Raw genomic sequence first — 27,543 nt, 5'->3', positions numbered from 1 at the left:
TAGCCTACTATGTTAACAAAGGACTCACAGCCTGCAACCGTGTGGATAACAATCCTCTGAACGGAGGGGAAGGCTGACAATAGCCTATATGGATAGGCCACGCCCATCTGACACTAACCTTGGTGAAAGTCAACTCTATCAGAAAGAAATTGCTGCTGTAACCAATACAGCTCTGTCTCTAGCTAGCTAGCTATATAGCTCTGTGTCTGACTTTATGAAGAGTATTCTTTGTCTGTATATGTTATTCAGGATATAATTCGGGTAAAAATTCAGGGAAACATTACGGGAATATTATCCAATAATTTTGCGCATGCGCAAGCAGTCAGTAGCAGGCCTAATTGTTTAGGCCTTGTGAAGGAGGCTACTGTAGTACTTGAATGACTGTAAATTACCCTTGTCTATAGATTATTATCTGAGGCGGTGCCACGACCAGCGGGTATAGTAGTTGTTTGGTTTGCTGAGCACACTTTTATTTCAATGTAGCTATGTGGTACAGTGACAAGATCGGTGTGCTTCTATTTTATTAGCTATAAGCATTACCCTTTTTTTTATAGATTACTATGCGAATTGGACAGACCGCTAGCCATTTGAGGCACACCGAGGCATTCTGTAGCTCTTTCCTATGGGCATGACCGTCAATTAGCTGCGGCCACTTAAAATCGTACTGCAGTCAAACTACATGGTGCCAATGGTGACCTGATTAACGAGAGTCCACTATAATATCAAATGCAAACAAGAATATTCAGTGATTGGAATAATTTTGGGTGTGTACATTCCCAGGTTCAACAAGGTGTTTGAGCAAACAACCACTCAGGATGAAATATTTGAAAAAGTGGCTCGAGAAGTCGCTGATAAGTAAGCACTGTATTCTAATTTTGATTCACATTTTGATATAACTGAAAAAAAGTTTTAGATGATTTTTCCCACATACAATCTACAGCTGCTTAGAAGGCTACAATGGTACCATATTTGCATATGGACAAGTAAGTAAGTTGATTTCTGTTATTATTTTAAGGTCACGGTAAACCGTTTGCTCATAAAAACTATAAATGCCATGATTCTAACATCCATAATTATTATCTCTAGAGCCGCCCTGCATATAGTTCAGCTACAATAGACTGTACCAGCTATCCAGTAAACTTAAAATATCCATGAAATGGCTACTGCGTTTCAGCTGGACGCTCACATAGATCTACTTAGCTCAAATAAGTATAATGAGCTAAAAGTTTACTGTAACCTTAACAATCGGGTGTTAATATCAATGCTGCTTTTCCTCCAACCTGCAGACTGGCTCTGGTAAAACATTTACCGTCACTGGTGGTGTAGAGAGATACTCTGAACGGGGAGTTATCCCCAGAACTCTCTCATACCTCTTCCAACAGTTCCAGAAAGTGAGTGGTGTTAAACCTTAGATTTCACGTACATCATTCTGAATGATTCCATGCCTAATGGTAATAATTATAATAATACCGTGTGTTGACAATCCTCGTAGTCCCCAGATACCATGTTCACCACTCATATATCTTACCTGGAAATCTACAATGACAAAGGTTATGACCTCCTGGACCCTAAACACGAGGCTTCTAAATTGGAAAATTTGCCGTTAGTGAAGTACTGCATAGATATGACAATTGTTACATTGTATCTCACAGTAAAGTTACTCTGTTAGAGGATGGTGGAGGCACTATCCACATGAAGAATTTGTCCATGCACCCAGTCACCAACGAAGAAGAATGTGAGCCCTCAATACCTACTTAGCTTACTTTATCTCGCTGTAACATGTAGCTCTCAACTGGCTGTTCATCGGGGACACAAATAGAATAATGGCAGAGGTATGGTGTCTACTAGCTGTGCTCGTGAAAGTATGTGTGTTACATGTATGGCAACCAGGCAACCACCTAAGTTATTAGGATTGGCAGCGCTTGTAAAGGTTTGAGGTACGTATTTTAACAATAATTATATTATGCCTCGAGGCGTAGCCGCACGAGGGATACGGTAAGTTGACAGTGTGGCATGTGTGTATATTCCAGCTGTAACTGCTCAACAGTTGCAATGCGACGAAAACTAACAGCTTCTATAGGTTTCTAGCCACGTTCTCTTGGATTTCGATTCGTGAATTTGCAAACTAAAAGCTTATTTCTCGAGTTATGGCCAGTTTGACTCACAGTGAAGGCTGTTGCAGTATCTTCAGAATCTTTCATAACATCATCTGTTCACACACTTTCTATTCAACTTATGAGCTACATGTACATGTAGTCTAGCTTGCACTAACACGCTAGCTGTTTGTTAGGTACAATAGTCAGAAAAGAGTTGCAAAGCTGCGTGTGTAGTGCCACTAAACAGGAACACACACTAAACCGGAAATGAAACCAATAATGGGCGTGGCTATTGCGGGGTTGTTGTTGAGAGCGTGGGCTAAATAAAGCATATCCTGCTGACTCATCAATAATACGACGCATACACAGTATAGGGTGGAGAGTGGGGGGATAAGTTCCAAGAGCAGATTTCTTTCCCAAAATCGACTGCATTTACACTACACAAAGTGCAAATGCATATAATGCCCTGGTTGCTATGGTAGTGTTGCAACATGCCATATGCAGAGCACTGGATTGCTTTGATCTGCCCACTCACTGGGCAACAAGTACAATTAACTCTTATACATGTATGTCTGTAAAAAGCATCAGATCTGAAAACTGGCTGCATGCATAGCTAGATTCTCATTTGCATGTATAATTATAATATTATGTGTGCTATGAAAAGAAGAGTTCACATGCCGGATGGATAAATAATTGAAAATTAGCACAGCATTTCAAATGATTTATCGAGTGAGTAATTTTCTCAAGGATCAGATTCTTATTGCACAAACATGTACAGGACATTTGTTTACAAATAACTACAACCCGGATTAGGACTGAATTGCTAATTACAATTCACAAGACATTAATTTTGTTATTAAAAGGCAGTCGGTTGTAATTTACGTCTCGGTTGCACATACGCAGCGAGGTATACGGTAGCGTGTTTGTGTGTCTATTAGAACCTCCAGCATTCTTTTTAGCAACTATTATGGTCGATTGTTTCCCACTCTTTTTGCACCATAATTACCTAATGAATTTTACCGTAGATAGTAATCCATTGGGACATGAAACGTAAGGAATATAATTATACAGTCCCTACCTTTGTAAAATTACGATTGACAGTCATGGAGGTACATGTACTATCTGTATTACTGTATGCGTGTACTCACAAACATACACAGACCCCAATGAATATGGCCTCTACACGGTCTCACTGTATCTTTACCATCCACATCATGTCAAGAGAGCCAGGATCAGACATGCTGAAGAAGTCTAAGTTACATCTGGTTGACTTAGCAGGGTTAGTGTACATCACAGGCTCTTTATGGCACACATAATTTTTTTGCTTACAATTGAACGACAAAATTAGTATTTACATCCCTTATAGTTTATACTGTATACTTTCGATGTAAGGTAACCCTCCAAACATGTGACACCTTCGGCAGTTTTCGGAATTTTAAAAGTTGCAGCAGCTGTGTCAACAATTACTATTTGTATAGTGCATGTTCTTTTAATGCGACCCTCCACACCATGATTTCAACATTAACCTCCAATTGGCTTTCTCAACTTAAATCAAATGCAGATGTCAGTTTATAATTATGTTCTGTGCCACTGCACATGCACTGAATACACATTGCTTACAGGTCTGAGAGGGTTGGTAAGACCGGAGTAAGCGGAACCCTGCTCAACGAGGCCAAGTACATCAATCTTTCTCTGCTCTGTCTGGAACAGGTTAGTTTTGTATGACAGTCCAAGTTTGCTTTATGCATTGTGATGGTAATAATTTTGCCTCAGGTTATTGTTGCTCTCTCTGAGAAGTCAAGAACACACATCCCGTACCGGAACTCAATGTTGACTTCAGTCCTCAGAGACAGGTGTTTTATTATTGCCTCTGTCCACTTAACTGTGTGTATTCAACCATAGCTGTACTTGACTTCAGGGAAACGAGCTGTAAACGATTTTATGTGGAACAACTCTTTTTGTCCCAACACTAGATAGGATTCTCATAATTAAGACATTTATAACAACTTCCACGTACTCAGTGTGTATGTGTTCTCAACTTTTCTGCAGTTTGGGCGGCAACTGCATGACTACAATGATAGCTACCTGTTCTGTCGAGAATAAAAACATTCATGTGAGTGATTCGGTCAAAGAAACAACCTCTTACATCTGTCGCTTATTTTGTCCGTATGCAGGAGACAATCTCTACATGTCGGTTTTCCCAGCGAGTTGCTCTAGTCAAGAATGAGGCCACTCTCAACAAAGAATTGGACCCTAAGCTGGTAACGTAAACCACTATGAGGTGCCATGACACACGCACCTTTACAGCTTTATTATACACCAGCGACGTGCTCACCGAGGCATAAGTAAAACAACTTAACAATGTGTTCCTGTACTACACGTAGTTGTTTAAGGGGACTAGTAGTACACTTCCTCTGCAGTACTGCTCAGGATACTACAGCTATGTAGCGTCTAGCTGCAATCCCATTCAGTGTATACATACCAACTGAACTAGTATAAAAGGCAACGATCGTTTGTAGCCTTTTGGCGGATAGGGTCTAGATCGTTGTGTTTAAATTAGTATCCAGACCCATCACCAGCATTCTTCTGGTCAGATACCGGTTAATAAGCACACATTAACTAATAAGCGCATACTGGTTAGCAGACCAAGAGCTTGATAAAAGGCGCATGGTTTTCTGCACAGTTCTCTGCTCAACAACTTGGTCTCCACACTTCTTTATAGATGTTAAGTCTCTTTCACTGCCGGTAGTTGTGTTACTGCTGTCAGATATGACTATAGACTTCTTGCAGACAAACGATCGAGCTAGAGATTTGCTTCATTGAAACGTCATGGGCGTGGTTAATCTCTGTAAGCGCATCTGGATAATAGGCGCATAGAGGCCTGCTCTTTTCCCTATAGGTGCATGCGCAGATTATACGGTATTAGCCAACAACATCTGTGGTATTTGCGACCTGTAGGCATAATTTAATGTGCCAATTGTGTGAGGAAAACTCTGATGCATGGTTTAATGCCTGCCAAAAGTATTATTACAAGCTGTTTTTGCATGCTGTCGTTTGTCAGTATTCCAAGCTGTAAATTCTAAATGCTAGTACAACTATTGAGTTTTGGTAAATTTATAGGTAGGTTCTAGCCACTGTTTTTTTGCATGCTGTCGTTTGTCAGTATTCCAAGCTGTAAATTCTAAATGCTAGTACAACTAGTGAGTTTTGGTAAATTTATAGGTAGGTTCTAGCCACTGTTTTTTTGCATGCTGTCGTTTGTCAGTATTCCAAGCTGTAAATTCTAAATGCTAGTACAACTATTGAGTTTTGGTAAATTTATAGGTAGGTTCTAGCCACTGTTTTCTTGAGCTTCATTCTTGAGTTTGTGTTATGGCTATTTTGTTCCCCAGTGAGTGGGCAGATCAAAGCAATCCAGTGCTTAGTATATGGCATGTTGCATCACTGCCATGGCTACCATATATCGCACTGCATTATAATTATGGCATAATGCACTGGATTATATCATAGATTGAAAAGGAAGTGGACTGGAAACGACCAGGCCGCCCTGTGTCAACGGGTGAAACACTCCGCGTTATGATTTCGCGCTCGCGAATATTTTAATTTTTACCGTACTCGGGTTGTATTTCAACTGTTTCTATCAAAAGTCTTGCTCTTGTACTAGCCTCGATATCATGAGCGGCTTGTTCTCGAGGTCACTGCATAGCTGGCTTTGAGACTTGTATCTCTGCTTCTGAGCAAAATTGGCGAAAATAAAATTTGACCCCCCCTGAAAAATAACGTTTTAAACTGACAGACACTAAAAAACTAGGCTTGAAGTAGTCTGCAAGAGAAGTTTGGATAAATCCAATTAGTGACCTTAATTAGCTAAGGTCAAGTGGTTCCAGCCTCCTCTGAAGTTGAGTTACCATTCATAGACGGCAAATATTAAAGACTTAGAGTGCTGCAGTTAGATAGCTTTGAGTAGCTAGTGCAACTATTCAGTCCTACCCTGTTCTATTAAACTTAGCTAGCTCGCATGCATCTGCTTGCTTGTTCTAATTATTCCGGACACTTTGCATGCTCTATAAAAATCTGTTCCAATTATACCTGGACAATTTCCAAAATAATTTTTTTTGCTGTCCGATAGTAATATTATACGTACACGTAGCTTCTTTAATGCTAATGCTGCATGTGAGCTTCTGACCTGTCCTAAACTCTTGCCCTGTCTTTGAACCTAGTCAACTAATGCACTAGCTACGTTTCCTGGCTTTCCTTCTAGCCCTGATCTTGCACATTCTACTGATTTCATTGCAGAATTAGACATTATGTTTCATGTCATGCAAAAATCGTAGGCAGTCGCAGATGAATCGATGTGATCCTCTCTGACATACGCCTTTTTGTGGACAATTAACCGTCAACACAGTAGCTAGCCAGTTCATAAAAATGAGTGTGGTTTCCTGTTTGATTACGCCTTTTTGTGGACAATTAACCGTCAACACAGTAGCTAGCCAGTTTATGAAAATGAGTGTGGTTTTCTGTCTGATTATGCCTCGGTTGCGCATGCAAGCAAGGTATACTGCATGTAGTGTGTTTTTGTATGTGTCTGTCTGCATGTGTTTGTATAATTTGTATGTAAACTGCTATATACATAGCTGCTCAATAATCAATGAAGTGCAAGTGTAAGAGCTTCTACAAGCTTCTGGTCACATGGCTCTCTGTTGTCCGGTTATGAGTTATTACGGTAGTACATATCACTGGTGTACATGTATTCCCAGACATGTAATTAAGTCTCTCTTGATTTAAAAATTGTTGATAAACAGCATAGTGAGCTCATCATCAGGCTGATTTTTCTCGAATGTAACGCCAACACCTGTGTACACTTCTGTTGTCGCAGATGGTTGCTCGTTTGAAGGCTGAGATCCAGGATCTCAAGGATGAGCTATCCCTGGCTACAGGAGAGCAAAGGACTGACGAGGTAACCGATGAAGAGAAGGAGAAGTAAGTTGCTGCATAATGGGGGTTCAGATTGCTAAGTCTTAGTTCAGAGAGGTCTTATGCATTTGTACTAATGACTGTAATGTTGTGAGGGCATCCCCACCATAATTATTATGCAGATGCAAACAGCTTGTGGAGCAGTTTATTAACGACACCAGTCCTGAGTGTCAACTGGTAGTGGCAGGAAACATGAGGATGATACAGCTATATTTCCGCCTACTCAGGGTCAGTCTGTATTCACATGCAGTCATATAAACTCTTTGTGCAACCTATATTAGGCAGAGATCCTGAAGGCGAGAAAAGACTGTGCTGGTGTAGTTGACGACGGTTCAACAGCTAGGTAATACACATAATTATGTGTGTATCATAATTGTGATTATCAATGCGTTTAAGACACGTTACGTCTAGATAACTCTCTTTCTTTTCAGTCCAGTCGGTGCATCCTCTAAAGATCCAAATTCAGAGATACAACAAAACGTGGTGGTGTCGAACACTGGGCTGCTGGGACTCAGGGACCTGCTCAGACAAAGGGATGATGAGATCAGTGTTCTACTCAAAATACTGAAACAAGAGAAACGTAAAACAGCAGATGCAGAAGCTTCTCTCAAGAGGTCTGGTAGTCAACAAATGAGGCCATCTAGTACCATTCTTGATCCAATTGGCCCTGTACAACTTGAACCAGGAGTCCATGCCAAAGAACAAGATGTGTTTGTTAGACAGAGTCAGGAGTCCTTTGAATGGAGATCTGCTATGAAAACAAGTAATTTAAATTGTTTGTATAGGTACCTTTGTTTAAGTATTCTTAATCATGATTTTTCAGGGTTGTCTCAAGCCAGACAGGAAGCGTTCGATACGTTTCGTAAAAACTTCGCTGACATGAGAGCAATGGATAAACATAAGAAGGTCCTCAAAACGAAGTAAGTTTAAAATAGCGTAGCCCTAACCCTGTGTGAATCGGTTTTTAGGATGATGTGCGCATAGGAGCAATATGCTACGTCTTAAATGTTGCATTTATGAAGTACTTATACCATTGACTTATTGCACATGTATACAATAGGTTTGTGCTATTTCTGTCTGAGTTAATCGTTTTTTCTCAGGTATGCCGAAGCCAAAACTTTGGGGGAGAGAGTGAACACTTGTAGACTCATCATTAGTAAGAATTAAATCAATCAAGTCATTATTTTCTAGTACCGTGTTGTCTTTGTAGATAAACTGAAAGGGAAAACAGAAAAACTGAGAATTTCTCGTGGTGTTAAAGGTAATTACAATGTAGGGTGAGTGTGTAGTTTTTATAAATACCTTGATCAATTCCAGGGCTGACGGATGGTTCTGCAACAGAGGACCCTGATCCAAAGGAGGAAGAGCTCAAGTGTAGCATAGAGAGGGAGAAGTCAAAGTGAGGATCACTTGTGTTAATGAACGTTACAAGCACCGCGGTGCTTAAGGTTACGATGCAGTGTTCGCCCCCACGCAGTAATCATCAGTAGTAAATCAAGCTTGTCTTGACTGTATACACTAGTCGTCATTTTATATGCTAGATATTGAGTAAGGCAATTATCTATTTAAACGAGGAAAGGGGCAGGGCGGCTCGAAACAATTTCTTCAAAACAATGAACAGTCATCGAGTTAGCTCGTGTAGAAGTAGCCTCCTTTACAAGGCCATCTTCAATGCGGCCTGGAATTGAGGCTAGTGTAGAAATAGAAAAATATGGTAGTTAGCAAGCGCTGTAATAGCTAGAGTAGTGCAAATATATAGACACATAAAATAATAGAAACAATGTCTTCCTTTCACACAAAAACAAAATGGAATAATTCATGAGCAAACACTGCATCGTAACCTTAATGCCTCTCGGCATGTTTTGTTTCGCTCAAAAGCTTTAGAACAGATGTTTTATCTGATGGCTTGATGAATAATCTTAAGGATAGAAGCATGTAAATTAATAAGCATTTTCATTTCCTGTCAATGAATAATTAGAGTTCACCGTAACCGAATCTCAGAGGAGGTAGGACAGGAAATTACGCCATTAAGAGTACTTAGTCTCGAATCCAAGTCGCCCTTTAGTTCAGGACAGATGTAGTACTGTGGTTGGTTAGTACTGCAGTTCGTTTATAATATTTGTGCAGTACAGAAGTGCAGTACAGAAGGCAGTTGTTTCCAATGCAGATGTAGTACTGTACACAAGTAGCAAAAGCCTAAAGTTGTTGCTTAAATTCTCTGTGTTCTAAATGGCTGAACACAGTGGCAAAAGTAAATACATGTATCACGTGATTGTGTCGGACCTCCTTTGACCGAATCTCTGCATGCCTCAGCTGGGCCTTTTTCTCTCAGACAACTAACACATGTTTCACCCCTCAGTTCTATCCCTAACGTATTTTCGGCGGTCCTCACATTCAAGCAGTTATCTTGTAACAGGTGGTATCCACAGTAAACACCGCTACTTACAAAGAACGCACCAGCACCAAACAATGTAAAAAAAAAGGCATTCTTGGTTGTCACACTGTAGTCAACTGCACAGTTTGCTTGTTAGTTTTTGTCCCGCTTTTATCCATACTGCTGTAAATGCAGTGCTTTGGCATACCTAGAAATGCACACCTCAGGTTTATACCGTATAGCGCTTGATTTTCGAAAGTACATTATCAGTCACCGTGTATAGCGCGACATTTTCAAGAGGCTTAATTTTCGCTGTTTCCAACACAAAAATTAAGTCCTTCTTTAATTATTTCTGTAACGTGCAAAGATTAAAGGCATGGCTTCCGGTAAGCAGTCATCCCACGAACATTGTGCAACGAAATGCTTTTAAAAGGGATTCCACGAAATGTAAGTGCCTCGAAAATTTTGCGTTATACGGTAATAACTATGACACACAAGCTTTTATGTTTTCTGTTTTGTTGTGATTTGTTACGGTGTTTTCATCCTAAAACATTTCGACGATTCCCTGCGCAAGAGAGCTCTACCATTGAGGGGAGGGGGATGAATGAAGCATATACCGTATAGCGGGAAATGTTCGCTGGTGCAAATTTTCACTATTAATTTTGTCTCCAGAGTCCTCAACAGAAATTTTCGTTGGGGGTTTTAATATTCGCGTTTCAATGCCAGGAAACCACACTCAGCAATAGCCTTGCATGTGAAATATGGCTCGTGGAAGTTTATTCCAGCTCTGCCTCTAAAAATGTACCCCACCAAAATTTCCCGCTATACGGTAGTCGTTATTCTGGTATTCATTGGGACGTAATGAAACTACAGTGGAACCTCCAAATCAGACACCATTGGAGGAATAGCCTTTTGGCCGTTTTAGAGAGGTGGTCTTCATTGAGAGGTTTCGATTACCACGTGTATGATCTATGAGTCATTCCTGCTACAATGAATCATGGAGCTTTGCTAACTGCCCATACAAGCTGTCAAAACATACAAGCTGTCAAAACATTGTAGGGACGAGCTACAGCTAGGTTTTCACGAAATAATGCTATCTCAGCAAATAATTTTTGTGTGTGGCTGTCCATTCTGGGAGGTTGCTTACTTTCTAAAGCTGAGGGGGGAGACTAGAAAGCTCAACACGTCATAATTATGTTACCATAATTATCATCATCCGACATAAATATTTAGTTACGGCGTTACATCATACATATAGCCTTGTGAAGGACTTCGTGACGAATTTTGGTGCTTTTTGACTATTACTAGTTGTGGTGTAAAATCTCATTAGCAGCTTGCGTTTATTGTTTCACCGTAGTTTCAAGATGATGTATGGCCAGTTGCGAGACTTGAAAGCTGAGATAGAGCACGTTCAACACCTTCATGAGAAAGCTAAGCTACAGGTTCAGAGGGACTTCGAGCAGTGGTGGGACCAACAAACGGCGCAACAAAAGGTGGGAACGTACAATGTATTGTTCTAGCTGCTTAGGAATTGCATTATATATGATAATTATAGGGCGAAAATTCAACATCAGTCAAGTCTGCCTGGCGTACCCCACCCTTAACCAGTACACCGCCCATGCCCACTACTTTGGCAGCATCACGGGATGCACCCAGACACAAAAGACCCTCATCACAGCGCAAGACACACTCTACACAAACACAACAGCTAATTGCTGCTATGCTCCCTATTAATAATGATTATGAAAATGCCGTTTCTGGGACAATTATTAAGGAACCGTAGGTTACATGAGTTAAAAGTTACTTATGAGATAATTATAATTATACAACACGAACACATGCATGCATGTCAGGCTAGGATTTTAAGTTTGGGGGGGAACTTGAAAGGAAGGACACGTTAGCGTGAAATTGTTGATGCAACACCCACTTCCGGTCACCACCCCCCTATATCGGTGCCTATTAGCGATGTACTCCTGGCAATGTGCTAATTGACAGGCAACTCCATGTAACTTGGTATGCTGATTTGAAAACTAGAAACCACATGTACTAATATACAAAAGCGAGATTGTATAAGACTAGATGATGACCAATCATCCTCTAGCAAAGCTACATGTAGCAAAAGACCGTATCTAGGTATATAATGTTGGGTCTAGTTCCCCCCCCCCCCCCCCACTAGATGAACCCTGCATATGGATAGTCGTCAATGAATACTTATTGTTAAACTAATAATCACCAAAATTCAGTATTTTCACTTACTGTCACAATCATGCATGCTGCAGTAAAATGGACAATGTTCTCACTCAGCAAAGGCAGCTGTTTGATCATGACAAGATTAAGGTTGCTTCCCAGTTCAGGTATTTACAATTGAGACACACTTGTATGTTTGCTGGCTTTTCACACTACTGTAGGTCGGTTACTAGGGACTCAATTCCCTTGACTGGAGATCCTAAGGCTGATGCTGACATTTTAGCTTTCTATAAGGCTCGACAAAAGCTTATTCCGGAAAGGTATTAGTAAACCTTATCTGTATAATTATAACACAAATCGCAATTGTTTGCCTGCCATATTCAGGGCACTACAATAGAGATGAACATGATGGACCCAGTAATGTGGTAAATACAATGAATAAAACTTAAGTTTAGTTCATTTCATTTTTTTGTTGATTTGGTTTCCGATATCAGTTCTTCAACATTCTCACTGTCTGTCATTTTTACACAAGGCGACCAATCAGAATCCTCAGAGTTACTACCAAAGCTGCTGACATCACCTAGAGCAACAATTAACAACAATTCATGCAAAGTATATTTTTAAAGGGTACTACATGTTGTATGTATGTACAGTACAGTACCTCCATCCTCTTCTGAGTTGTCGATGAAACTGTCATTGTAGTCATACGTGTTAGGTTCACCATCATCATCACTTTCTCCACTTAGTATACTGCACTTGCCTGCATCGATCAGGTGTATAGCATAACATCAGTGAGCAACCACCCGCTATAATTATATAATAGGTGAACAGAACGAATTTAGAGGGTGAAACATAATATTTGACAGGATGTAGAGTAGCTTCAGGAATATAACACGAGAGTAACTCGTTAGCAACCTAAAAAGAAACGGTCAGCCTATTATGTTCCACCTCTTTTGCCACGAACAATTATAAATTCCCTGACCTGCACACGATCTGATGCAGAGGCAGGGAGTATATAATTCTAGACTAAAAGTATTCAGCAGACGTTGCAGCACGTCTTCCGTTCATCTATCCTTCAGCTTCAGTAGATTAATAATTTTCCCTATACCTCAGACCACAAATTTCCCGGGGTCCACAACTATAATTATAACTTGACTATAATTATAGCTCCTTCATCAATAATTAAATAAAATTATAGTCATCGGGGTTTCATCTAGGATTAAAAATTAGGTGCGCGCCACAAGCATGGCCATGCCCACGTTCGTATGCTAGTGCATCACTGTAGTTACACACCATAGACAGCAGCTAGATTCTACTTTATTACATGTATAGTCAATTACCGTATTACTAGAATATTTTGTGAGTGAAAAACCTTTGCAAATGAGCCAAATCAGCAGAAAATTTGACCCTTTGCGATCTAACTATATTGCATTCTGGCAAGGATCGTGTGTAGAATTGATCAAAATTCGCAAATGTTTGATGTGGTTGCAAAACATTCTTGTAATACGGTATGTGATGATGATGTCTAGTCATTATTCTACAACATTGGGGGGGTTCACCCCTGCGGCCCTGCCCCCCTCCCCACTATAGTACTACTGTAACATTGTAATTCCAAGTAACTATACCTTTCTTGCTGCGTCTATTTTCTTTCTTCTCTGTCATCACATGTAAAAGTTATTAATAATTAACCAAGACATAATTATATACAAAACACGCACTCTTACTCTTTGGCATTTGGTCTGAGTGTGTGTACTCTTGCCTGTGTACTGAGTTTTTCCTGCGACAATCCGTATAACCATACAGACACTTGAGCGTGTAAACAGTATCATGCCTCTGTGTGTGTGTGGTAGATTACAAGCTAGTGCTGACCTGTAGCATTCTTTGCCGAAGGGACAGATGGGCTTGTGATATTCCTTTTCATCATCACTACTGACATTGTCCACAATGGCCGACGTTAAGCTTGCAGAAACGTCGTGGGAGAACTGTCGAAAGTGGACTGGGTTCTTCCTGGAGAAGGGGAAAGCAAGCATCAATGCGTCTTCAATGCATTTTTTGTGTTCTCATAGGATTTAGTTTGAATGGTGTGGTTTGTTGAAGTCAGTATAATTGTAGCAGCCAGCTAGCACTATTCAAGATAAGCGCCTGGCTTTGGAGCCTATTACATTGTCATGGCAGAGGTGATACCAAGAAGTAATTATCACTATTACTTTATAAATACAACAATGCCAATACCTGTAGCAGGTAGCTCCATATGGACAAACTGGAACAGGTTTAGAAACACCTTTCTTTTTAGCCTCCTTGGAGACTTTCCTTGGGAGCACACTACTTGTTACCACAATCTCCTCAGGTTTACATTCCTCTTTGTAGATAGATGGATCATCGATCATAGATGATGGATTAGTAGCGGTTCTGGCAAATTTCTGGGGCGCCACAAAGGTACAAAGTACAGAATTACATGATTATGACAAACAAATACCTTAATTGGAGGTGAGGAATTATCCTCATTATTCTTTTTAACCGTAATTCTAGGACGAACTTTTCTATCGGCTTTTTTTCTAACGCACTCTTGAGACGTAACATTATGCCCTGACAGCCAGCTGGGAAGAATCCTGCTTTTACCCGTACTGCCATGCTGGGACGAGACTTCAACAGTTAAATTCGTTTCATAGTTGTGATCGTCTTTGCTGTCAGTGATTATTGGCTTGTGTGAAGGGTAACCTGAAACTGTCGTCTTGTGATCATCCGTTGTGAACAGTGCATCAAGGAAGTCAGTGGAGTCTCCAACTGTTAGGATTTTGTCATCCTGAATCACTGCTATCCTGAAGTTTAGATCCCATTTGAGTGTATTTAGCAAGGCTATAGATACCAGTACTACTATAGATTGCTCTGGGCTACAAAGTACAACATTATAAATTATTTACGATGCATGACTGTAATAACTAATGATTCTGAAGAGTGACAAAATCGTCATTGTTTCTTGGCAAAAAAGTTTGGACACCTCTGTGCATCAACACTTTGCATGTATCAAATTATGATCGAGGCCTGACATAATAATATTTTATGTGTAGTAATTGGAGGGTAGGATTTCTACTGACCTTCCTGGTCTCGACTAAAAACACTGCAAGCCAATATAGTAGAGTTTCTGGGTATCGTAGATTTTCAGGACACTTCTCCAGTTGGTCCTGTTTCTGTTCTGCAACCAGCAATGGAAGTTTCTAATTAAGAGACCACAGTTGCATCTTCTGTCTTCTTAAGAACAAAAGGCTTTATAGACAGCTTGGTTAGTTGGGCTTCACTTACTAGAGAAGCGCTGCATGGATTCTAGCTTAGGTCTCTTCGTTTGATTTTGTCGCTCATTTTCTGGGCTTGCTTGCAGTAGGAACGGCTCGCTTCCTGGTTGCAAAGCTGGGGGGAGAAGCTGGATGTTTCGGTTTTGTGGGTGGAGCTAGAATTATATACATTCGTCCATTACATTACGGTGGAACAGGCCAGACTCGAACTATTCTTAGCAGAGACGCAAAGATGGCTTCGGACATTTCAAAAGAAATGATGCAGTTGCTAGGTTGGCGTTTATATAGGTTGACTGTTGCTAAGCTATAGCATTTCTAGTAGCCAATAGGTTTTGGGATCTAAATCAGTTATAGACTATGTGCATGAGGTATCTATATGGTTATAGTGTCCCTCATCCCTCGGGATTTGGGACACTATAACACATTAGATACCTCATACCCATTTCTACTATTATAATAATATAAAAATATTGGTCTAACAATGTACATGCAAGTTTTTCTGTACCTTCCGAAGCAATCTCTAGACAAATTACATGCAGAGCATGCAGGTATACCTTTCCTCTTTTTTGCTTTTCTCCCTGTATACAACTGAGAACACAAGGTCATCAGGAAGCAAGGAGAAACTGTCTCCATGAACTAGTTCTTTCCAATTATCTTTCGGCAGCACCTTGTAGGACGTCTCTTCAGGCCCCTTGAAAAAACATGGATTCTTGTGTTTCTGCATGTTATAAGCACGTACTATGTAGTATATGTGACATGCTTTCCCAAACTCACTGCTACAACAGTACGTATTGACAATTAAGTACCGGACATAAGGCCAGTTTTCCATCTTCAAGCCTCAAAGTAGCATGAAGTCGAGATACTCGCTTATCAGTCACCTGTGACACCAAAAATGTGCGTATAAATATCACTTTTTAGGGTACTTTAAAATGTTTCCAGCTGTAACTATTATGGTGTGACTGTTGTCTAGGCACTATGCACGATTGACTGTTAGCTACCTGCTACGCTCGCCCAACCAAAGCCATTCTGACGGTTGGTCACGTGCTTAGTGTCAATCCTATCAAGAGTAGAGCTGCACTCCTTAGCGATAGATTCCAGTATTTCAAATTGTTGTGTTAATGCCCTGAGTAGGTACGATATCTGCGAGGCGTGATGCACCACATTCCTTATTATAAGTCCGGGTCAAAGTTCAATAGCACATCAAACGAAGTGATACTCATGGCAACTCCAGTCATCCCTCCTGAAGATTCTAAAGCTGAAACGATGGTTGATTACGGAAACTGTTTGCTCGTTAATTATTCATAAGCTAGTGACCGTAAGCAACTAGAATGAGCTGGAAGTCCAGCTAGCTTAAATAATGCAGTAGTCATTTCATGGCTCAAATATACACTTTTACTACATAGCTTAAGTACAGTCTCACTATAATATGCAGGGCGGCTCGAGGAGATATTTTGAAAAGAGGCTACTGAAAGCTCACAAGAAGCTGTTTTCCTTGGCTCTGACTGTCATTTTAAGTAGAGTTAGTCTACATAATTATTGTGAGAGTTTCTTGGCCTGGAAAGAAAAAAAGGCTTCGAGCCACCCTCCAGAATGGTAAGAAAAGCATCGTAATAAGAGCAAGAATAGAGAGCTATGTTTTTGGAAGTTTAAAATGACTACTATAAATTATAGTTTCTAGTAACTTGATGATCGCTTAAAGCATCCACTGGAAGATGTTTTGAAGATTTAGAACGAGTGCTGCAAGGCTTCGCTGTGCTAATGCCTCTCGCCATATTTTGCTTTCGCTCAAAAACTATTACATGTAGAAGAGGTGAAGAGATAGTTCGCTTTGTATATAATGATGTTGTAATGGTATGTAATGTTGATTGCAACAACAGAAAGTGTATATCTATGGCTGAGAAGAAAAAACTTGTGTACATGCATCTATTGTATGGTATCATTGTCGTGTTTTATGGCTTACCAGAACCTCAAGAAAAAGTTATTCTGCCAGCTAGGATCTGGATTCACTCACAACGTGGGGATGAGCGCGCATATGCATTACATCCACAGGAATAAGGGTATCTGCAAAGAGGTCAGGTTCATAAAATAGCTATACTAATAGCTAGCTGCTTTAAGAGCTCATTTCTGACTAACAAAAAGCTAGCGCTTTAGTGCAAGGCTAACTTATAAAACTATCATATGGCATTTATAGTTTCATTACATGTATAAGAATATTCATGAGCAAACGGTTAAATTACCATAAGCTGATAGTAACCTGCACGAATCAGTCTTCTCTGGCAGATATAAATAACACAGTGCTTCTTTTTGGCAGGTAACACGCGAAGAAAAATTGACCTGATAATAACGTATGTGAGGTTCAAACACTTCCTGCGCGTCACGGATGTCGTTACCTTCTCTGATCAATTTTAGTTGGCAAAGCATATTGTACATGTATAATAATTATGCTCATGCAGTCACTTAAGATAAGGATTCATGACTTTGCAAGCAGTTAGTATGTACATTTGATAAGATAGACTTCCCGGCCAACAGTCAGAGCAGTTTAAAATTGTGCTCTCACGAGTGTGACCTATTATTGTGACCGTACTATTGGTGGAAAAACGTCTGGTCACTCACTATTGCACTGATTTCGTAGCCCTTGCCAAAATGTTCCCCCAACAATACACCTTGCTCGCAAGACTACGACTGCATGTGGCACATTTACAGTGAGACCTTGATTTAAGTTTTAAGATGGCAATAAGATGAATCACAATGAAAAAAGGTGTGCAATAACAACTCACTGCTGTGCAATAATCATTTAAAGTACTGGCTGTAGATCACATGATCAGCAATAATCGAAGCTAGGGTATGGCTCTCATTTAGGGCGTAACATTTAAAAAATTTGTCATCGCAGTTGTCGTTAGTTTTAGAGGTCAGAAATTGCCCTGAGCTCGAATGTAGCCTTAAATCGATCGAGGTTTTATTATACATAATGCAGTGAAAGTGTAAGTACCTTAAAGAACGGTCCTCTCCCCACAGCTGTTTCGCCTTCAGGAACAGGCAGTTCTTCACCACTGTTCTTCCTCTGAAGACAAACCACCACGACCATGTTCAGTCTAAACTGAGATCTGCAAGTTTATTAAATGTAGAGATCATGTCAGAAGCTAAAAAAAGACACACCCACCAAAGATCAGAGTTAATTAGACTACAAGTCTTAAAGGTCAAACAGAGGTCGAGCAGGGCTAGGCTAGGGCTAGGCTAGCTGCATGAACCTGAAACAATGTGCCAATGTGAAGAAGATAAGATCCCTTCATCTCCGTACAAGGAAATTTTTTTGGAGTTTCAACACGAGTTAGATTTTAAGTATGACAAGCATGAGAGATTGGTGAAGTTAAGCAGAGACTGTACCATTCAAAGCAAAAGGGTCATATTTGCACTTCATCGAATATCAGGAAATGAAGCGTTAAAGGGAAGAATTCTTTCAGAAGCAAGAAAAAAAATATCAAGTGAAATTTTATGTCTTCTTCAAGGTATAATACTTGAAAATGAAAAAAAAGACCCAAGAAAACATCATACTGCCTTTTCACCTGGACTGCAAGAGTTCATTGAAGCAATTGCTTTTCTTACTTTCTTGAGCAAGAGACGCCTAGTTACAATGGAGGAAGTTCAATCCTATCTAACATTTAAAGTTCAACAAGAGAGTTTTTTGTGTGAACCTACTGGTGCACAATTGGGTTCAGAAGAGGCTATACTATGTCTTCCCTTAGACCCTGTGGACTATGTGTTGGGCATTGCAGACTTGACTGGAGAACTTATGCGTCTGTGTATTAATGCTGTTGGTTGTGGTGATAGAGAGCTCCCATTCAATATGCTAACATTCATGAGGGCAACGTACAGTGGGTTTCTGTCATTGAGGTCGATTGGTAAGGAAATGGGCAGAAAAACCAGTGTGCTCAAGAGCAGTCTTATGAAGGTTGAGAGGGTTTGCTATACACTGAAGATTCGAGGTTCAGAAATACCTGAACATTTGTTAGTACGTGCTATTGCCACTGATACTGATAACAACGTTGATGATTACTCTTTATGACTTAATAATCACGTCGTTGTGATATAATTCAACACATTGTAGGGTGAGCGTGCGTTACTGATGATTATACTGGAAATCTAACTAGAAATGTGCTGAGTCGGCGCTATTTTTGAGTCTAGTCAGCAGTTTAGTTATACATAAGATATCAAGAGCTAGAGATGAGCAGTAAAAGATCCAGAGGATCACCTACATGCCAGACTCCTGTTCAATCCAGGAAGAGAATCTTTATCTCCTTAGATCTAGTACTTTGGCTAGGAGAAATCTTAGTAGAGATTTTAAATCAGAAGCAGGTGCAGTGATCAATGTTGTACAGCTTAGAGTGAGGAAGAAGTCTGACTGCCCATGTCCTTGATGACCAGTAGCTACTGTGAAACTGCTGACTAGACACAAAAATAGCGCCGACTCAGCACATAATTATATAGCTTTAATTGCACGTGATCTCAACTTCCTTCCAACCTCCTCTGATAATCTACCAACCCCTATAGTGCATTTGGGTAGTCTGGGTACATTATGACCCAACCATTATGAAATAATAGTGACAGTGGAAGTTATAATAATATACAGGGGCGTTTCTAGAGATTGAAGCAGGAGGGTGCTCAAGAGCACAGAAAAAAATGGGGCTGCGTGCATAGCACGCGCGATTTTATGCCCCCGCATTTATTGCAGCGCGTCTTTCATACATTCAGCTCCTCCCCCATGCAGCCTTGCAGCAAAAAAGTACAGCACACTGCCCAAGAAACGAGCGGCTCCTACTACTCTCGAACAAAGCCAAAAATACTCTAGAGCTTCTCTCTTCCATTCTAGTTCTGTTACTATGTTACTACACAAAGCATCTAGCTACAATAATTTTATGTGTATCAAAATGTATAATGTTGTGGTTTGTAGCCCAGAATCTATAGTACCGGTACTATAGCTCATAGTTCCCTGCTAAATACATTCAAATGGGATCTAATACATGCATAGTGTGATAATAAGACATAATTATGAGTCAGTTATCTTGTAGGATCTCCATGCACTATTCTCCTGGGGTACATCCTAGCAAACTGGTCAATCACTGCAATGGGGATGTCCAGTCATTCTAGTGTTAGTCATTGCTTCGCAGTATCTCTCAGTGGAGCAAGAGGTGACTGGGAGAGTGCAGAGGATCTTGATCAGCTATTATGCATTACATAACAACATTGGAATGGCAATGGCAATGCTGATTGCGCATGCTCAATTAGGCGTGGTCATTACTTGTAACCGTGAGATAGAGCTGCATGTATCTCTGGAGCTGCACAGTTAGCTAGCTAGCTACTGAGTGATACAGAGGAGTAGGAAGATGTTTTTGTAAGGGGGTGCTTTACAAATCTGGGGGTCCGGGGGCTAGTCCCAGGAAAATTTTGGCACTCTATATTCCCGGAGATTAATTCTGAGCAAATTTGGTATAAAATTATCAGTATCAAAATTTAAATAATTAATTCTAGATCTACATGCATGAGTTTACCTGGATTAATTGTTCTGCTATATAGAGTAATCAATCGAATATCGGGCGGCACCTATTTCCGGACACGGCCACGCCTAACTAGAGAACAGCTGTGATCATTTATTGCCAGCAGTACATAGCAGGGGCCCCTACTAACCTGGACACAAAATTTCGAGTCGTATCATTAGTCGTAGTAGAAGCAAGAGCTCTTGAAACGCAAAATACGGACATACACATGATCATCCAATCTGTTGTATTCTCGTTTAGCCACTGCAGAGACCTCTTGTAAAGAGCAAACAGAACGATAAGTATACCTAAAGAAAGATAGACTACTGTGCTATACAAACAGCATCTAAACAAAACTCTTGGTGCTATACAAATTACACAGTTCAAGTAATCGTTGTAGTGAAGGTTAAAGTGCGGACATCTTCTCTTCCATTGCTGCCTCCCTGATCACACTACCTCAGCAGATCAATTTCAAACACGTGGATGGATTAAAGTTAGCTGATGAACGTGTGCATGTACGTGAAGGGCTCTGTACTGGACCTTTAGCTTGCTTTGAAATTTGTGAGTTACACTTACTTGGTTGTAATGTTTTTGTACACAGTGTGTATGATTAAACTGTTACATGAACCTGAGACTTTCTGAATAATAGTCAGATGCTCTTACTACTGAGCTACCAGAGCTCTTAGGCATTGGAACGGAGAATATAATTTCAAATTCAAGCCTAGAGCTTTGTAATAGGCCATATGTGTAGTTTAGCCTGTAAAGGGGCATGTGATTGGCATGCCAGCACACCTAAGGCCAGGCACGTGTGTAAAAGTATGCCCCTTGAATAGAAATATAGTGCTAGCTATTCTGCACATACATTTAAACGTACATAGTCTCATGCCCAGCCACTTTACCTGTGGTAGGCTAATTGCAAGAACCTGCTGTTGTGGGTATAAGGCACAGGATACAAAGTATTCCTTTGGTTTTTAATATGCATATTTTTGTTGTTTGCAGTTGTTTGATGGCTCAGCTCAGCTTGAATGACCGTGTGTTTGTCGCACGAAGAACTTTTACTCTCTCGCCACCGCGATCGTCTTATATACCCACAGTTGCGAAACGACCAACCTCTTACAAGTCATGGACTGAAAGTACCCTCTATAAAGCATACTTAGCACATATTGAAGATGGGCTCTCAGTACGAGATGCTGCCGAGGCATATGGAGTACCTAAGTCAACTCTTCAGGATCGCGTCAGTGGACGAGTTAAGTTTGGGGCGAGAAGTGGCCCACCAAAGCTCCTCACTGATGAGGAAGAGAATGAACTTGTTAGTTTTCTCTGTGGTTGTGCATCAATGGGCTATGCAAAATCCAAACAGGAAGTTTTGGCACTGGTTCGTAACATTGTTCAAACAAAAGGACTTCGAACTGCCGTAGTCACTGATGGGTGGTGGACCTCGTTTAAGAAGAGGCATGGTGAACTAGCTGTACGTGCTGCAGAGCCATTATCATACTCAAGGGCTGTAGCAAGTTCTCCCCAAGTAATTTCTTGCTATTATGACTTGTTGGAGCAGACGCTGACAGAGAATGATTTACTCGATTGCCCATCCCAAATCTACAACATGGACGAAACAGGCATGCCCCTCGACCCTGCACCTCCAAAAATCATCACTGTCAGAGGTGTAAAACACCCAATAAAAATCTCAACCGGAAATAAAGCACAGCTTACATGTGTTTCAGCTGTCAGTGCAACAGGTCAAATCATTCCTCCTATGATTATATTTGACAGAATGAACATTAAAACAGCTTGGACTTATGGAGAAGTACCAGGAACTAGGTATGGAACATCAAAAAATGGATGGATTGATAGTGTGTTGTTTGAAGACTGGTTTAAGTGCCAATTTTTGCCTAATGCATCTCCAGTGCGTCCTGTGTTGTTAATAATGGATGGCCATTCTACCCATTACCAGCCGAGTACTGTGAGACTTGCAGCTTCGGAGCAGGTAATACTCTTCTGTCTCCCGCCGAATACAACGCATTTAACACAACCCCTTGATAAGGGCTGTTTTGGGCGTGCCTGGAGGAAGGAATGTCATAGTTATATGGCACAAAGTGGTGGAAAAATGGTGACCCGATACGAGTTTTCTCGGCTGTTCAACAAAGCATGGTTTGCATCAATGACCCCAGCTAATGCCATAAGTGGATTTCGATGCACAGGCATAGTCCCTTTTAATCGAGAGGCAATTAGGCTACCTGTTGCTGATTTTAAGGATCGGGTTTCAAGCTTGGCACAGGAAACAGGCCTTAATTTCATACCACTCTACAACTGCAGTCCATCAAGATCTATACATCTACATGATGCAAGTGTTGAAGAAACAGACTCTTCTGATGGTGACTCCCCTGCTAAGAGTCCTGCTAAAAACAGCTGTGTTCTACGACAGACTGCTGTTACGAAATGTCTTTCTGCAGTGACGGTGCCTGAGTTGCACACCCAACAAGCTAAGCCAGTTGGCAGTGGACGGGTGCTAACAAGTTCTGAAAATCTGAAGATTATTAACCAAAAGGAACAAATGAAGCTTGAGAAGGAACTTAAGAAGAAACAAGCTCAGCAGAAGAGACTTCAGAAGCAAGAAGCAAAGAAACAGAAACAGAAGCGAACTCTCACACCCGCAAGGTTGCCCAAAGAATCGACTAACTGTGAGTCAAAGTACTGTTATGTTTGGTCGTATAATTATAGCTTATAATTATTTATGCAGCTGTTCCTGAGAGTGATGTTGTCTTCACCGACAACGAGTGGGACCGTTTTGAAACGAGGCTGCTTGAAGGCTATGATCTTGCACCAAAGGGAAGGTATAAACTATGGCTTGAAATGTATCATCCACAAGGTGGGTTTTGTGTGTTACATGTGGAACGTTACATTCGTTCTCTAGAGTGTACACGTACTGTACACACATTTTTGTTTCATACATGTAGCTGGTGGTACCTGTAACAAACAAACTGACGAGCGTGAGTCGGATTTAGAAGTGTCTCCTCAACCAGGTACTTACATGTACAATACACTTCATTATACACTTTACGTAATATTTGTTTCCTGCTTTTGAAGATGCTGATGATTCAGAAGGTAGAAGATCGTTCGGACCAGGTACATGTACATATTATATGTGCTGTATTGGATTTGCGAACACAATAATGACTGGTTTTTTTTATTACTGTAGATGATTATTGTGATCCTATTGTGGATGCCCTTTTTGATAGTTGGTGCTATTCAGGAGATGAATCTATTGGACCAGGTAAAGAATATAATATGTACTCATGATACAGCGTGTTTGATTTTCACTCTGTAATACAGTTGTGTACCCTATAATAACATGCTGCTTTGTTCAGATCGTGAAACAGAGTCTGTGCCTGATACTACTGGCAGTTGTCTGCCGAGAGCTGGTGAGCTACAATGTAAATGTTTGCTGTACTATAATTGTACAAAGTTACATAATTAATTTATACAGTATGTTTATTAGAAACTTTTTTATTTCAGGCTCACAGGAAGTTACTCCACCTGTTCCTGGGAACAGTCAAGGTATATCTCACACATGAATATGTGAATGAGTGTGCATACATGTACCATATACAGGTACAGTTGCATACATGATAAGCCAACATGATTCACACAGATCCGTTATCAGTAAAGAGCTGTAAATATACTCTTAGGAGTTCAAGGAAAACTGGTAAATTATTGGGTAGTTTTTGGAAAGTTCATTTTGCGCCATTTTAGTCTCGCAGAAAGTTTCACCACCTGGTCCTGTGAACAGTACAGAGTCTGTGTCCAACAAGAAGCTTCCCCCTCTTGGGCACCCACGGAAAACTGGTACAGTATGTTTTGTATAATTTTACTGTGAGGGGACAAACTTATAAATTTCATTTTTGCGTAGTCTCCCAGAAGGTTACTCCACCCATTAAAATAACTGTAAATAGTCAAGGTGTTTAAAAAATACATGCAGACGTTGTGGCTTTGAAAATTAACGTCTAATTAATTTATTTAGGAGCTGAGAATAGTGGGTCAAGAGTTGAGGGTATATGTACATTTGATTTGTACTTACATGTAACCATTAGGCACTAAAATTTAATGGTACATAATCGCTACATGTACTTGTATAGCATGATCACATGTACTAGCTACATGTACGTGTATATGGATCGTACAGTGTAATAATAATGTTAACTATTGGATCATAATAGTAACCTTTACTGGATCATAATAATAACTATTTGCATATTAATAACTTTATTATGATACAATAGTTTATACGTTATTATTACAATCCAATGGTTGCGTTATTATTACGATCCAATGGTTGCGTTATTATTACGATCCAATAGTTAACGTTATTATTACACTGTGCGATCCAATTAAATGCATACATGTAGGTGACCTTCATGTTTTATAATTGTCACAGAGCCTGTGTCAGCTGCTGCGAAGAAAAATGGCAGTCTCATCAGTCAAGGTCCAGACAGCAAGAAACGCCCTGTTAGGTGCCCAAGGAAAACTGGTATGTTGTATAATTATGCTGTAAGCCTGTGGGACAAACTTATAAACTTTCATTTTGCTTCTTTTTAGTCTCCCGGAAGGTTACTCTACCTGTTACAGCAACTGTGAACAGTCAAGGTGTTTAAAAATACATGCAGACATTGTGGCTTTGGAAATAATTATTAAGGTGTCTCGTTTATTTATTTAGGAGCTGAGAATACTGGATCACAGGAAGTTGAAGGTATATTATACCATCATTAGGCACTAAATGGTTCATGATCGCTACTTGGTGTAGCATGATCCAACCTACAGACATGTAGTAGTTAATTATAAATGCGTTAATTGTCACAGAGCCTGTGTCAGCTACTGCGAAGAAAAATGGCAGGCTCATCAGTCAAGGTCCAGACAGCAAGAAAGGCCCTGTTGGCCGCCCGAAGAAAACGGGTATGTTGTATAAATATGCTGTGAGGGGACAAACTTATAACTTTTCATTTTGCTTCTCTTTAGTCTCCCGGAAGGTTACTCCACCCGTTACAGTAACCGGGAATAGTCAAGGTGTTTAAAAAATACATGCAGACATTGTGGCTTTGAAAATTAACGTCTAATTAATTTATTTAGGAGCTGAGAATAGTGGGTCAAGATCACAGGAAGTTGAAGGTAAACCAGTAAGTTGTATACACTGTTCCATTTTTGTCTCAATAATGGAGGTAAATATGCACCACACTGTCTGCACCTAGCCTCACGTCATGTGCTTACTGTCTGGTTATTGTACATAATGTAAATTTATGATCTTTGCAGAGCCTGTGTCAGTTACACACTGTAGTACTGCTGGTAATGCAACGAGAACTGGTAAGCTACAGTTAATTTAGAATAGTAGTACACACTTACTTATAAGTTTTACATGTATACACCTTTATATTTGTTTTCTTAAAATTAGTGCTGCGGAGGGTTTCTCCACTTTGTCCTATGAACACTCGAGGTATTACACACACACACACTCATGACATTGAGCTCTACAGTTATACAAATCATTTTCTCTCAGAGTCTGTGGCTATCAACAAGCACAATGTTGGGCGTCCAAGGAAGACTAGTAAGTTGTGAGAAAGTAACGTATATATTAGAAACTTGATATTGCTCCATATTTCAGTCTCGCAGAAGGTTACTAAAACTGGTGTTGTGAGCAGTCAAGGTATTCCCTTCACACTTGTATGCACCCATTGTCATTAAAGTTAATGTTTCTTGTGTAGGTCTGTGCATCAGCCGTAGGTGCACTAATGCTGATAGTGGTGATTGGGTGAAGTGTGACAATTGTGGGCAATGGTATCACTGTGAATGTGTGGGAATTGTTATAGAAAATGCCAAAGAAATCCGTTTTGAATGCTGTTAGATCTATTTTTTTGTGAATCATTTTGCAGTATTGTGTTATATAACTGTTCATTAGTTTTATAATTTTTCATTAGTCATGTGTTTTTCATTAGTCATGTGATGTTTGGTATGATTGGTAGAGTCTACACACTGTGTACAAAAACATTACAACCAAGTAAGTGTAACTCACAAATTTCAAAGCAAGCTAAAGGTCCAGTACAGAGCCCTTCACATGCACATGTTCATCAGCTAACTTTAATCCATCCATGTGTTTGAAATTGATCTGCTGAGGTAGTGTGATCAGGGAGGCAGCAATGGAAGAGAAGATGTCCGCACTTTAACCATCACTACAACGATTACTTGAACTGTGTAATTTGTATAGCACCAAGAGTTTTGTTTAGATGCTGTTTGTATAGCACAGTAGTCTATCTTTCTTTAGGTATACTTATCGTTCTGTTTGCTCTTTACAAGAGGTCTCTGCAGTGGCTAAACGAGAATACAACAGATTGGATGATCATGTGTATGTCCGTATTTTGCGTTTCAAGAGCTCTTGCTTCTACTACGACTAATGATACGACTCGAAATTTTGTGTCCAGGTTAGTAGGGGCCCCTGCTATGTACTGCTGGCAATAAATGATCACAGCTGTTCTCTAGTTAGGCGTGGCCGTGTCCGGAAATAGGTGCCGCCCGATATTCGATTGATTACTCTACTTTAAATCTATAAAATCTGTTAAGTGGGTATGAATATACAATAAAAAAAGATTGCATTGTGTCATTGTACTTCGGAGGAATGTTTCAATCTTTGCAGTGATTAAAACGAACGTTCTAACTACAGCATGTCTATTTTAGGATCCAATTACACTTGATCTATAGTCTAGCTACCCTCTTTAGTAGCTGTTCATGGAAACTTACTACCATTGATGTCAAAAATGAGAGGAGACTACGTACTTGCTTGTTGCAGATTGACAATGTGCTTGCTCTTTATAAGGCCACTCCAAGTGATACTCTGGTTTCTGGTCCACCGCCCGCATCAGATTTTATTCTTGGATTTCTATCTCATTATTGGATTTCTATCCCATTATTTCTACTACGCATGCGCATAATGGTCCATGTGGTACAAAATAGTGTGATAATGATATTCATTTGCAAAATAATGAGATTCATAAGGTGAAATTGATAATGACATAATGAGAAAAGCCGCCCGCCCGCATGCAATTAGAAAA

General features: G+C 40.1%; 4 protein-coding genes across 14 annotated transcripts in view; 3 read left to right on the top strand and 1 right to left on the bottom strand.

Annotated features, from left to right (window-relative positions):
- Positions 1–12,142, top strand: part of LOC135349046 (kinesin-like protein KIF6) — an 18,557-nt gene extending 6,415 nt beyond the window's left edge. For 2 of the 4 annotated variants that reach the window (XM_064547497.1, XM_064547496.1), the window contains exons 3-26: positions 781–855; positions 941–983; positions 1,287–1,391; positions 1,493–1,602; positions 1,653–1,735; positions 1,786–1,832; positions 3,257–3,375; positions 3,719–3,806; positions 3,870–3,949; positions 4,146–4,209; positions 4,271–4,357; positions 6,973–7,076; positions 7,193–7,298; positions 7,352–7,413; positions 7,502–7,833; positions 7,894–7,990; positions 8,171–8,226; positions 8,281–8,331; positions 8,388–8,469; positions 10,802–10,937; positions 11,000–11,223; positions 11,724–11,798; positions 11,853–11,951; positions 12,016–12,142. In XM_064547497.1, the coding sequence (XP_064403567.1) occupies positions 781–855; positions 941–983; positions 1,287–1,391; positions 1,493–1,602; positions 1,653–1,735; positions 1,786–1,832; positions 3,257–3,375; positions 3,719–3,806; positions 3,870–3,949; positions 4,146–4,209; positions 4,271–4,357; positions 6,973–7,076; positions 7,193–7,298; positions 7,352–7,413; positions 7,502–7,833; positions 7,894–7,990; positions 8,171–8,226; positions 8,281–8,331; positions 8,388–8,469; positions 10,802–10,937; positions 11,000–11,223; positions 11,724–11,798; positions 11,853–11,951; positions 12,016–12,028 (2,338 nt within the window). In that variant the 3' untranslated portion in view covers positions 12,029–12,142. Of the gene's footprint in view, positions 1–780; positions 856–940; positions 988–1,286; positions 1,392–1,492; positions 1,603–1,652; positions 1,736–1,785; positions 1,833–3,256; positions 3,376–3,718; positions 3,807–3,869; positions 3,950–4,145; positions 4,210–4,270; positions 4,358–6,972; positions 7,077–7,192; positions 7,299–7,351; positions 7,414–7,501; positions 7,834–7,893; positions 7,991–8,170; positions 8,227–8,280; positions 8,332–8,387; positions 8,470–10,801; positions 10,938–10,999; positions 11,224–11,723; positions 11,799–11,852; positions 11,952–12,015 lie in introns of those variants that run through there. The other 2 variants (XM_064547499.1, XM_064547498.1) reach the window with 2 other exon arrangements.
- LOC135349048 (aprataxin and PNK-like factor) lies at positions 11,989–27,543 on the bottom strand. Of its 6 annotated transcripts, none has more exons than XM_064547501.1 (11): positions 27,269–27,543; positions 17,911–18,025; positions 15,728–15,799; positions 15,476–15,639; positions 14,108–14,450; positions 13,864–14,051; positions 13,501–13,638; positions 13,350–13,408; positions 13,257–13,286; positions 12,293–12,391; positions 11,989–12,211 (listed from the first exon to the last, which is right to left on the bottom strand). In XM_064547501.1, the coding sequence occupies exons 1-11, from the start codon at positions 27,349–27,351 to the stop codon at positions 12,093–12,095; spliced, it is 1,410 nt and encodes a 469-aa protein (XP_064403571.1). In that variant the 5' UTR covers positions 27,352–27,543; the 3' UTR covers positions 11,989–12,092. The 6 variants fall into 6 exon arrangements, with proteins under 6 accessions (XP_064403571.1, XP_064403576.1, XP_064403570.1 ...); XM_064547506.1 differs by lacking the exon at positions 27,269–27,543 and adding exons at positions 15,920–16,176; positions 20,604–20,845 and having other exon boundaries at positions 15,476–15,799; XM_064547500.1 differs by lacking the exon at positions 27,269–27,543 and adding an exon at positions 20,604–20,845.
- On the top strand, positions 18,178–19,011 carry LOC135349049 (translin-associated protein X-like). Its single transcript, XM_064547507.1, has one exon. It carries the CDS (start codon positions 18,178–18,180, stop codon positions 18,982–18,984), a length of 807 nt encoding a protein of 268 aa, XP_064403577.1. The 3' UTR covers positions 18,985–19,011.
- On the top strand, positions 20,896–26,468 carry LOC135349045 (uncharacterized). Of its 3 annotated transcripts, none has more exons than XR_010398862.1 (21): positions 20,896–21,013; positions 21,452–23,130; positions 23,190–23,318; positions 23,407–23,472; positions 23,537–23,575; positions 23,649–23,723; positions 23,818–23,883; positions 23,966–24,007; positions 24,102–24,155; positions 24,203–24,295; positions 24,885–24,977; positions 25,046–25,093; positions 25,164–25,196; positions 25,307–25,399; positions 25,463–25,510; positions 25,574–25,620; positions 25,754–25,804; positions 25,893–25,934; positions 25,998–26,045; positions 26,103–26,144; positions 26,203–26,253. XR_010398862.1 is itself a non-coding variant. In XM_064547495.1 (21 exons), the coding sequence occupies exons 2-21, from the start codon at positions 21,459–21,461 to the stop codon at positions 26,340–26,342; spliced, it is 2,901 nt and encodes a 966-aa protein (XP_064403565.1). In that variant the 5' UTR covers positions 20,897–21,013; positions 21,452–21,458; the 3' UTR covers positions 26,343–26,468. The 3 variants fall into 3 exon arrangements, 2 of the variants coding, with proteins under 2 accessions (XP_064403565.1, XP_064403564.1); XM_064547495.1 differs by having other exon boundaries at positions 20,897–21,013; positions 23,818–23,871; positions 25,574–25,612; positions 26,203–26,468; XM_064547494.1 differs by having other exon boundaries at positions 20,897–21,013; positions 25,574–25,612; positions 26,203–26,468.

The sequence above is a fragment of the Halichondria panicea genome, chromosome 15, assembly GCF_963675165.1.
Source record: "Halichondria panicea chromosome 15, odHalPani1.1, whole genome shotgun sequence".
In the NCBI taxonomy this organism is placed as follows: Eukaryota; Metazoa; Porifera; class Demospongiae; order Suberitida; family Halichondriidae; genus Halichondria; species Halichondria panicea.
The sequence above is the reverse complement of the archived record's forward strand: the minus strand, read 5'-3'. Positions and strand labels throughout refer to the sequence as shown.